The 12,660-nt window shown below is 46.8% G+C and overlaps 1 protein-coding gene across 1 annotated transcript in view; it reads right to left on the bottom strand.

Moving 5' to 3' along the window:
* LOC126518567 (tyrosine-protein phosphatase Lar-like) overlaps positions 1-7,310 on the bottom strand; it is a 111,605-nt gene extending 104,295 nt beyond the window's left edge. The window contains exon 1 of the mRNA XM_050168342.3: positions 7,076-7,310. Coding sequence (XP_050024299.3) covers positions 7,076-7,220 — 145 coding nt within the window. The 5' untranslated portion in view covers positions 7,221-7,310. The remainder of the gene's footprint in view (positions 1-7,075) is intronic.
* Positions 7,311-12,660: the final 5,350 nt, after the last annotated feature.

Below are 12,660 nucleotides of genomic sequence, written 5' to 3'. Positions count from 1 at the left end.
ACAGTTAAAGGCCTTAACTGCTCCTTGCTTTCGCCTCGGGAGGCACGAGCCGTTCTAAGGAACTGGTTTCTTGAGCATGCACGTTAATGGTAATGGCTTCTTAAACGTGGGATACTATGCCCGCAATGTTTCCCCTTTCTATAACCTAAGAGGAAGCCATACTTCTAAAATTAGGTGTAAAATATAGATAAAGGGGAAGACATGAAAAACTGTGTGCTTCATGTCAGCATTTAAAATACAGAATGACCGTGGTTTGTATTTGCACCCTAGCATTCACATGCTGTTAAATTATGTAAGCACCTAATCAAGCATGAGCTGTTGCTTTTTATAGGGAACACAGGCACCGTGCTCATTGCAAGTATGTATTATGTCACCATGCAAATATGCAATTTTATTGCACCACTATTTTTTTTTATCACAAGGATATATCTGCTGAGAGGCAAGAGAAAAAGCAGTCGCTTCTCACAAAACTAATCAGCTTTTTTTAAACACATTTCTAACTTTTCAATGACACTTGCTCCTGTGCGTTTGTCTCCAGAGAGCACACATGATCGTGACTTTCCCATCAGAGACATTACATAATTATACCATGTTAAGATTACTGCCTAGAGCACATCAGAATTTGGATGTTGGTGTTACATCCTGTATTTTGAAAGTTTTGTTGACATTTAGTCAAACGGTACACAAAATATACCCACATTCTAGTTTTCTCGTCCACATTTCATGGCAATGTATTTTGATGCCTTGGCGGGCGCTCCTCTGCACTACGTGGAGTCGCGCTGGGCTGGCTCTTTGACATCCTTGTGTCCTTGCAGCTGCCTTCTTGCGTTACATAAAACGGGTGCCTGAAAAATATCGTGCGCAAAATCAAGACGAAGACATGGTGTAAACAATATCAAGACAGTCAAAAAATTAGATCACGGCACTAAAAGAAAGTCTTAGCTCTTAGCCTTCCTACTGAAATGCACGCGAAATATCTAAATGACTGCAACATTGAACTGCTAAACTAACTTCAATCTTGTAGCTATAAAGAAAAAAGAAATAACTGACGGTTCATCCTCGTTAAGCCCCAATGTTACGATATTCCTACTAATAAATGAAATATTGCTCATTGTCAGATGTCATAAGTCTGTCATTAGTCTGGTGTGCTGCAAACACCACTCGTGACATATCCTAAGCAAGTGCCCAGTGTGCCCCCTGCACCATCTCTGGTTGTGCCAGTGCCCGAGCCATAATTTCATTATCATACACATGATGCTCAGTAGGGATGAAAATATTGTCCTCCAGTTCAATGGATATGACTAGATGTGCCTATAAGAATGGGCCACAAGGCTTGTTATGGCAAGCTTACCCACATTTCCATACTAACACGAAACAGTTCACTGCGGCCTGCATCTATGCTTACGGTATGAACCTATTTTCATTTATGAGGTGCGTAATAGAGTTCATTTTTGACAGACTCGACAACTGCTGCAGTTTGAAATCTAGCATTTTACATTCTTGGCGGCATATAAAAGTTGGAGTCAGACCGCAGTCATTAGTTTATTAGACCAACTCCTTTTTTTTGTGTGTGTACGACAGACGACTGGTAACACGGAATTAAAGCAACGCTTTATTTTGATACTTTATTTCTCCACTAAAAATATTAAAACGATAAACACATTTTGATCTGCCATGCAGTAGCAAAATGCACACATTACGCTTGTAACACCCAGAGGAAGGGTGATTCAGGCGTTCGTATGACATAACTCTGAAACGCCAACACATATTAGCAGATGCACGGGCATGCCCAAAACAATAAGGGTATGTAAAGCGCCCCTGCAATTGTAATTCCGCACAGCAGCCGTTATATTCGATGCCGATGCATAACTCGCTGCTTGACAATTCACCGAGTTCGTAGACATAAGCACCCTTTCAGATTCGCACCGTGCTCGAGAACCGCAACAGGAGACATACAATTGGGCATATAGTCACAATATTTCAACACATGAGCAAAAACAGTTCAGTCATAGGGCTAAACCCCATGAGAGCGATTTTGTGGGCGACGGCGACGAGCGACGGCTTCGAGCGACAATACGGGCCGTCGCTTGAACAGATCGCTCGGTTCTAGAAATCTAGAATTCGTCGATCGTCGCCCGGAAGTACTATGAGCGACCAGCCAATAGCGCGAAGCCGGAACTGGATATACGTCACTGAAGTAATACCTATTGCCGCACGGAACGAGCAAAGGATTGAATTTTTATACGGGCAAGGATAAAAACCTAGAGCAAGACCTTCAGAAATATCTTATGCTGCTTTTTACAGTAAAATATCTCAACTTAAATTACTATAGCACGCGTCACGCTAGTTTCGACGCGTATTTGCAGCCCTCATGCCGGCAACCAGGGTTGCCAATTCGCTCCAACCACACGTAGCCAAATTTGCCTCCGTAGTAGCCCAAATGTAACGAAAAGCGAAACATTTGGGTAGCCCAAAAGTGGCCAAAAAGCTTTGTCTTTTGCGCAGTCATTTCTTAAGCATATCGAATTAATTTTCGGCAAGAATGCCTACATATTAATTTTTCATGCATGACCACGCACGACCTCCGTGCGCATCGTGACAGAGGCCATGCGGCACGGAAAACGAATGCTGCACCAGCGCAAGAAGTGCAGAAGCGCAGGCATGCAGGCAAATTTAGGATAAGGCAAATGCGGTCTTCATTGCAAGTGCACTGTTTTATTTTTCCCAGAGCACAAAAAATTCACGAAAAGAACAACACACAAATAGCACCGCCGTGCAATAAACGCGCTAAGCAATCACATGCATTCAGGCGTTGAGTATTATTAATAGCTTACAGCTCACGATAATTTCGCTTAGCGCCACACAATGCACTAATTGAAAAGCTGCAAAAAATTACAAGACCGAGTCTAATACAATAGATGGCGGTTGGTGCAAAATCTAGTACGATATATAGACATAAAAAGTATGCTATCATTAGGCATCACAAGCTTATTGCGAAGTGGAACTGCTTGGTCCGTACAAAATGTCAAAGCTGAAACGGGACAAAAGTTCTTGGCCCGGTTTAAAACCCTTGCCGCAGCCTCCGTTCCTAGCCAGGCCAAACTCCAGGTGGAAGAGCGCTACCAATGTCTCGTTCGACATTCTATTTCGAAGGCCGGTTTTAATGAGCGAGACCTGGCTGAACACTCGTTCGATGGCGGCAGTTGATACGGATAGTGATAGCAAAGACAGTATACCGTCTTTGCTATCACCCAACTCCAAACCCTCTATAGAGGGTTTGGAGTTGTGTAGAAAATGGATGCCTGTGGTGGCTGTAGGGCAACTGAAGAGGATATGTTCTACGTTAGCGTTGGAGCAGAGGCAATGTGGGCAGGAAGGTTCCCAGCGAATATCCACGTAGGCGCCATGCGGCAGACAGAAAATTCGACAAATTTCGGTTAGGTTCATCTCGACGTTCTTACTCCGTTCTGCAGCCGAGGTCCCCCGCGGCGCAACGTCAACGGGCGCTAAAGGCATCTCATGCTTAAAACGTAGGACGCTGAAAGGTCACATGTGGAGACAGCAACAGTCTATGTTCGCTGGCGCGCGGGTAGCGTTAGTTCGCGTATGGAGACGTGTTTCCTGAGGCCAGCTTTCTTAATTAAAATTATCAAAAGGCCACGATTCTTGACCTTTTGACATACATATGTGTTCTCTAACAGAGGATTTGCAAATTTTGATTTGTAACAGACGCGCTCAATTTCTTTATCCTGCTGTCGTCTGCATTTTGATTCCAGGGTGCTTTTCATTTGTGCTTAACTATTTTTACTTTAAGGAAACTGCCCGACCATTCATTATTAAAGTTTCTTTTCTTTCTCTCTCTGTCTCTCTCTCTTTCTTGCACTGAAAAAGATGTAGCCCAAAAAGAGCCACGAAGTCAAAAGGAAAAGAAGCCAAATTTGGCTATTAATAGCCCAATCTGGCAACCCTGCCGGCAACATCGCGGAGACGTCGCTCAAAATCGTCGCTCGCACGGAGTACGAGTTGTAGGCGACGAGCGAACCCGACAGTCATCTCCATCGCATTGCTTGTCGCTGCCGCGTGAAGGATCGCTTATATGGGGTTTATGCTTTATTCAGCATAAAATATGAATTGCTCATGCGTTTTCAGTAAGTTCAAGATAACGCGCCCAACTGACCTCTTGCAGCATGCGGTGAATGCCTGCGGCAAGGTTTCTAACTAGCACTTGCACTGAACGTAACTTCAGTGGTCACCGATTACCCATGGGCGAAAGACACCGTCAAGCGCGCCGCTTATTTATAACAAAAGCATGCCGCCAGCAAAATGACGGCTCCTGTTATGTTACTCCTTACTTCAACAGCGTTCCGTACACAGTAGACTGCCAAACTGAATAAATTCAAACACACAAAACGCACGTTAAGCTAAGCCCATGATTCCGAGCATAGGCTCGGAATCATGGGCTGGTGAACAAAGCATGTTAAGCGTCCTCTAGCCTCACGTCTTACATACCATGGTTCTGGCAGCGTTTGAGATGTTCAAAGCTCTTACGGTTATCGGCAAGTGATAAAATCACACGCAGTCATCGCGAAGACTGGATTTTTCGATTGACGCCGAGAGACACAGCGCGCTCGCCTAGTCCGTTGTCAATCGCGTCGGCTAAGCGCCGCAACGACTTCCTGGCGATATCATATCATATACGCAGAATATGCATGTAAGATAGAATTCACTTACCGTGGAGGATTTGTTATTATATCCAACGAAGGACGAACGACTGTCGTGTTTTCGCGGCGACGCGAGATGGCTGACAAGCGATCTCCCTTGGATGGTCTTCGTTGCTGTTCGCAGGAGGGATCACTTTTCTCCGGTGCTGTGCTGTTCCGCGATGTTGTGCGCGCTCGCGGTGGGGCAACTCCGAGTGAAAAAGCAGAGCGCTGGCTCTGCGTTCCTTTGAACTGTGGCCGCCTGTTCTCTTAAAAGCAAATCGGTGTGTTGTTTGCTCAGCGTGCGTGAGTGATACATGGCAATGTTCGGGGCCAGCCTCCTACAGTTCAAGCAGAAGCTAACGCTACGTTTTGTTCTGTGTTGCCGCAAGAGTAGAACGGGCATTCTACTCTCTCTCAGAAGGGCGTAGTGAAAAGTACATTTCACTCGCTCCTTGCTGAAGGAGTGAACAATGCATTTCACTCCACTCAACATTTTGCGAGAGTAAAAGAACGCTTTGAAGAGTAAATCGGTCGCTTCACTCCTGCGATACCCTCCCTAGTTTTTATAGTGCACTGTCGGCGCTGTGGTCTCTTCGTGGTCCGGTATGTAATCGCTCGCGCCTACATTACCAGGCGACACAGCAAAGCGTGGGTGGAGGCGCTAGTTCGCTAGTTCACTGCCGACGAAGTACGAGACCATTGCAACTAAACAAACGACGAAGCGAGGTGCTCTAGCGAAAGACGTTAACCACCGAAGTCCCCGACAACACGAAAGGCAGAGCGAGCGGCTGGGGAACGAGCACAGCCAGCTGCAGCTCATTTCGCGAGGCACCAGAATCGACTTGGCGTTCGAGAACATGCCGCGCACAGTGCCAGAGGCAAGGTACGCATTGGCATGCTACTCCAATTACAAGGCAATGCTACTGCCGATCAACTTGCACCCGAGATGCCCTCGCCAGAGCCCATGGACGACTGCTACGACGTGTCATCACCATGGTGCCGCTCGGAAAAGTACTGTCGTCGCTCTGCAATTAGTGTTATCGGGCTGAAAAGTGGTCTCATCGAAAAAAAAAACATTCAACGCAATGTGTGTGAAACGCTAATGTAATGAGAACTCCACAAATAAAACAGCTGAGAGATCGCAATCTGGCCAGTTTGTTGTCTTGCGTTGTTGCTACCTCATAAGCAGCAACATTACATTCGGAACACTACGCAGCAGCACTAAACTACGCACCATTTAGCCGCAACACTAAACTGAACGAGATAACTCAGCGATACACTCAGCGACAAGTAATGCTCTAGCATTTGCACATGATAAGAATTGGCTTGATGTCCCCAGGGTTATTCATCACTGTCGTCTGTTGCAACGGTGGCGCAGTGTTCAGCGCGCTGGGCTGCGGAGCAGTGGTGGTGGAGGATCGAATCCTCAACCATAATACTGTCCCCAACCACTTCAATCGGACCATCTGGTCATCTAGTTTGCTAAGCGTATTCTCCTGCTTTTACGAGTGCTAGCGAGCACCACAGAGTGATAACAGAGCACAATAACCTACTTGAACACATGACCAGATGGTCGAATAGTGGTGGCCCTTGAGTGGCAATGAGAATGCACTGTTTGCTGTCATTTTGCCGATGTCAAATTTGAGTGGCGATAAGTATTTTGCCACGTCGGGCAAAACGTTGCAAAGCTTTGAGAAAATACTTCTGTGATTGAAGCCGGGCACCGCAGCGTAGCAATCGGAGATACCACTACAACGTTAACGGTCGGCTACGCGCAGGAGCTTTTGTACTTGTAATATTTTTCAATGATTGCGAACTATAGGGTTTTCTACCACATAATTTGTGCTAATTTCCACGTTTCCCAAGGCCACTTGTTGCATATTTTACTAGATTTGACTTTAACTTTTTCTATTAACGTGTTTAACGTCTGGAGCCACGTTTAACACCTCTATCGTTAGAAATACATGAAGCCGTCAGTAGTACTGACACTTATTTCCATTGAAGTGACCTGCTGCGCGCAGATTCTCCCTATTGTTCGCGCAGAATCCCGCCAAGCTCATTTGATGATAGCAGGGCATGAGTGTGCAATGGTCAGCTCTGTACGTGTTCTAACTGCTATACTCGTTACTTAGTCGGAAGCTTCGCGTGATGCAGCTTTGCGGAAGAGCTTCCTCTTTATCTATCCGATGCAAGTTTAAAAAACTTTGGGTGTACCTGGAAAAATAAGCGCTTCTTTCGTCGATGTTTTCGCGTGCGCAGGACGTATCTTTAGGCACGTCTTAAAATAAAATTAGATTTTCTCGGTTACGAAAGCAGTGACGCAAGAAATGCAGCAAGCATGTTGACATGCAGTGCTCGCAGTTTATACTGACCTGTGGCCATCGTCCGTATCTTTACCATTTCAGCCCTTCCGAAGCGGCGTGAAGGTTTAGTGCGGGCGGCGCTTTCGTAAAAAGGCCTCAGAATGATGTTGTATTCCATCCATGGTTTCAGTTCCGTGACGTTGAAAATGCGCATTGATGGCTGTAGTGTAGTTTCGGAGAAATGCACTGTTGATTCTGTGGTGAGAAGGTACCCGGCTAGTACGTCCCCGCTGTAAGAATTGGGTTCAGGGGGGTACCATTCGAGCTCAACCGAGCTGGACGTTTCAAAACCGCTACGAAGTTTCAACTCGTGCCCTCGGGTAAGCAGATCTGGAACTGGAGAAAGGTCATTTTATGAAACGTCGTTTTGTAACCACCGAACTGCGGTTTTGAGCAGATAGAGTGTGGTAGTAAAATCAAAAACAAATAACGAAGACAGTTGCTTTGTTAGCATGGTTACCTTGTAATTATCTTTTTTTCGTTGCTCTTAATATAAAAATACAATTTATAAAAAGCAGGAAATAATCGGATTCTTGTGTGTTTACTACGCATTAAAACCATTTCAGAACTTTATGATACAGACGAAACCAGATAACATTTTCATGCGTCTTCATTCCATTACGTTTCTCATGACCAATTTGTCAACGGATCAGAATTCTCACTTTAATTTTCTTTATTATATCCCTAGGGCAGAAGCACTACAGAGGGGAATTGTTACAAAGAATATACAGAAACATGAATGCATGTAAACGAAAATTTATAAAATGATGAAAAAGCACAATAATGTAAATTCTGAAGAACGTTTCCAGAACTAAAGAAAAACAAGAAATAAATGTAACAACAGAGAACCGATTAAGTAAAAGAATTGTAACTATTAATTACTGTTAGTTAAAGTTGTCTTAAACAATATAACAGCTTCATCGTAAGCGCGAAGCAACATGTTAGCAAATTACAAGATGTGCGAGACTCGCAAGTTTAGCAGCAGTCAGAATTGCAGTAAACATAATATAAGCAAACACGCGTGGTACGGCGTGTATAGACGCATGAACGGAGAGAAGTGGATGACCGCGAGCAGCCTTGCTTGGAACTGCAGGATCTTGTAGGCGTTGTGGCTTTGGGTTGACCTCGCGTTCCCGTACTCCTCACGGCGTCCTCACGGCGGGCACGATGTGTGCGCCCACTTTGCGCTTTAGAACTACAGGGTTGTGTCGACGTTGTCGCTTAGTCTAGGCGACCTGTTCCCGCAGTGCCACGTCTGAAAGCCTCCGGGGTCGTGCTTCAGCGTGCCCCGCGCACACATCAGCACATTGCTTCTGCATCTGAACCAATGGAGTGGTCTTTGCGCGTTTGCGAGCCCACCTTGCTGCATTGTGGCAAGCGTTTGGCTGTAGTTTTCAGCCGGCTGGAGCTTCTAAAAATTTATGCAGGTCACGCGCACTCCGGGAGTCGGTATAAGCGAAGCTGTGGTAAACAGGCAAAGCGAAACTGCGCATCTCGACAATTACGAGACAACCTGCGGACTTGGGCAACAAAACGCGTGCTGCAAACATCAGCCGAGGCGGCTGTGAAGCACCACAGAGCGCCACCACCGTCCACACCGTCTAAACGTTCAGACGCCACAAAGAGCTAGTCGGCGATGGGCGATGAACGTGCTGCGGCACTCGACTGCACGAGACCACGTGGTTTAGCGAGGAAAGTTTAACCGTTAAAACTGGGTAAAGAGCCGAAGAAGGATATTTGCTTTAAAGGGACCCTAAACCACCTCCTATATTTTTGAAACAGTGCAAGTAAACACGAGCATTGATTTCAGAATGCCGTCACAGTCAACGATGCCAAACGCTGTAGCGCTAAGTAACGCGGGCGTGCAAAAAAAAAAAAAAACATCTCTACGCCTCTTCGGGCCTTTCTGGTATAACCAGCGCTCATGGAGGAAGAAAAAAAAAAGCGAAGAGGCAGCGTCACGTGACAATCTTGCAGCCTAGTCATAAAAAGTTTGGAGGAATGGGATGATAGGAAATATGCCCACACGTTTAGCAAGCGATAGATTTAGCCGGCTCGGTTTGGTTGCCTCTGCTGTGAGGGTTCCGGAATATGCACACATAGTAGGTGTCACAAACCCGCGCCGAGGGTGACTGAAGAAATTCAAGTGTATCAAGCAGTCGATCTCTGTTATGTCAATCAGGTAACGCAGCAAACCACTACTGAACCCGCCACTTAAGCAAGCAGCAGACAGGCGCAAAGGCAGTAGCGAACGAAGGCGTTGGGTAATTGACCTGCATTGTGGCCAACAACCCGCGAGGACGACCTCAAAGACGACTGGTCGTGCTTCGGGGTGGTTTCAGGGAAACAGGCAAACATTTCGCCCTGCAAACGTGTGAAGGCAGCCAAGCTGCTCTTCCCACGGCGATTTGTCACGTTTTGGGGCATCTTCTGGCAAAAACAAGGCTGTCTTTCGCCCGTGCAAACATGTGCAGCCGATCAACCGAGCGTCCTGGGTCCTCAGCGACTGCTTTCCAGAGTGAGAAAAATTCGTCCCAGGTTGTGGGCCCCGGCTGCCAGGTGCCAGGTTAGAGGGGAGGGTGTCCTATATGTCTCAAGACCCCCCTCTTTCCACCGGCTCGACTGGGCGTAAATGGTAAAGAATTCTCAGGCAACCAGCAGCACGAGCTCATGTACCACTGAGCTTCATTGTTCTTTTTTTAATATCTTTCTGTTTCCCCTTACCCCTTCCCCAGTGCAGGGTCACAAGCTGGATTTCTATCTTCCGGTTAACCTGAAAGCCTTTCTCATCTCTTTTATTTCTCTCTCTTTCTCCAAGGTACCAGATGTGCAGTGCCGCAGAATTGTCCGGCTGCAGCTTTATCAAAATCATACGTAATAATTACACGAATGTGCGGGCTAAAAAAATTAATTCGCCAAGTGGGCGCTAAACTACTTGCCTTAGCGGAACGTTTCATGTGCGGTGTGCTCGTGCGGTACGCTCATCTGCCACCATGGTTTGTGTGTGTCATCAGTGGGCCTCTTCGATTTTCAGAGTTCTGGCAGCCCGCTTGCAGCCAGATGGCAGCCACTAGTTCCGGTTCTGATAGGAAGTCACGTGGGCTGGGAACCCAAGACAACCCGAACCTGCCAGAAGTTTGCAAAATCGAACGCCGGGACAGCAGGCCAAATGTAAACAAGCTACCTGCATGGCAGCACCCGGCGAGGCCGGCGCGCGCTCGGCGTAGTCGGCCTATTTATGCGTTGCCAGCATGAAAATATATAGTTGCATTCAGGGACACGATCACTTTCGCGCGATTTCGCGCGACTCGGCGCAGTACGCGCACTGGGCCAACCTCACCTTGCGCAGCGCAACAGATGGCCTCCGATGCGGCGGATGACAAGACGCGAAATTGCGCGTGATTTATACTCAAAAGCGATAGCTCGAGGATCCCTGCTCGCAGCGATCACGTCGCCCACCGGCGACATTGATGAGTTGGCCTTGTGTCATCACAAGATATCAAAAAGCAGGTTATCGGGTACGTCTCATACGCATAAAATTTCGTGCGGACCTGCTTGGGCTTCGATTTCAGAAAATTTGTTGTGGCTGATGGAGCTTCTCATTCTGACCCCAAGGAGCTGGGGACGTGGATGGCGCATGAAAATGCACGCCGCCAGTGACCACAGAAATATTTCAAACGAAAAACAACATTGGTCGCGATCATGTGAGCAATAAGCCAGTGTAGGTGTGTCTAATGTACCGAGTGCAATCAGTGTATCCTTAGATCAACTGCCTGCAGTTCGAACACATATCGCTCTCGAGCTGCCACCTAAGCATACGACGGAGAGACGGAGCGAACACGGGCTAGCTGCAAAGCCTTCGCTAACTGCAGAAACGGTACAGCTTGCCGGTTTTAGCGAACTGATGTAAAGCAAACATTCGTACCCTCGAAATTTTGCAAGACCAGGCTCTACGGACATGTCTTGGACTACAACGATGCGCCTCCACTCACGCAACAATCATGATTGCTAGAGACTACTTGATTCCAACATATATAACGATTCACAACCTTAGAGAGCACATTCGACATCTGTGTAGCGCACCCAGACACTATATTGCTGCTTTGCCAGCACAAAGAGCTCAAGTCACATTTTACAAACGTATTGCGACACATCAAGGCTACCTTTTGTCGGGCTCTACACCAGCAGCAAGACCACTGTTACCCCTCTGGTGCCTACGACAGCCACAAATACGCCTCACGATTCCGGGAATTACGAAGATCCGTCAATCAACAGTGGATTCATGTCAGTTTACACTGTCTTTACTGAACGAGTCACATGAACAAAGAACGCACATTTAGGCGGATGGATCTGTCGGAGCCACCAGCTCCACAGGCGCTTTTATCATCCCGGCCTTACAAGTCACAATTACGTTCAAGGTGTCCCATATAACGACCTCTACGGCAACAGAGCTTGCCGCTTTACGTGGCGCTGTTAATTACATCGCACAAGCGAAACCTCGAAAGTAGGTCGTTGTTTGTGGCTCCAAAGCAGCCCTTCAGGGTCTGCTGTCAGCATTAAGACGCAAGACCCATGAACAACTGGTGTTTGAGACCAGAGAGGTTCTCCATCAAGCCCTCATAAGCGCACATGACATCATCTTCCAATGGCTTCCGCGGCACTGTGGCATCGTCGGAAATCACCTTGCTGACGATGCCGCCCGGTCAATCCCTAAAGAAATCCAGACACTTCTTTTACACTTATCAGGCGCTGCGAGGGGTCGTTTACTTGCTCAAACCAAGATTGAAATTTCGTAGAACACCCCGATTTTCTCCAACCGCCGTCTCCACCGGCTGGATCTTTTATTAAAGCTGCAGATTCCATCGACCGTCTCCCGCCCTGATGCAACCTTACTGTACCGCCTCCAATTAGGGGTGGCTTGCGAAAGCCTACTCATTTTTTATTGGAATGAACTACACACCGATTTGTGACTCGTGCAAATGTGAAGAGACGATCAAGCACGTGTTGCGTTTTTGTAATCTCTATGAGATCGAACGTGACGTTCATCGGAGGGTGTTAAATCGATTAGATAACAGACCATTTTCAGAGACCAAGATTCTCGGACCATGGCCCTACGCGTCGCAGGCGTACAATGCGACGAGTGCACTGCTACGTTTCATGAAATGGACTGGCCTCACTGACCCATTATAGGCATTAAGGTATGAACAGCCACAAGCATTCACACTGATAGTACCTTCTTCCCTCCGCCACCTCCATTTTCTTTCCTCAAACCCCATCCCCTGTGAAGAGTAGCAAACCGGACGTGCGTAACGTTGACCTTCCTACCTTTGCTTCCTTCTTTTCCTCCTCCTCCACCTCCTCTTTTTGTTGTGTGACTTCATGTCACAAATACAGTGTCCTGTATCAGCTACTCGGATTTTAAGAAAGACGTGAATTTTGTGATTATATCTCCCGATATTCTATCAGGTTAAGTGTCTTCGCGATCACTAGTAACTCGGTATCGTGCAAAATATAGCATATAATTAGCAAGCATATCTTAAATAACTGCTTGATTAGCAATTATAGAGGAAACATTGCAATTCGGGAATAAAGGA

The sequence above is a fragment of the Dermacentor andersoni genome, chromosome 1 (genome assembly GCF_023375885.2).
Source record: "Dermacentor andersoni chromosome 1, qqDerAnde1_hic_scaffold, whole genome shotgun sequence".
Lineage (NCBI taxonomy): Eukaryota > Metazoa > Arthropoda > Arachnida > Ixodida > Ixodidae > Dermacentor > Dermacentor andersoni.
The sequence above is the reverse complement of the archived record's forward strand: the minus strand, read 5'-3'. Positions and strand labels throughout refer to the sequence as shown.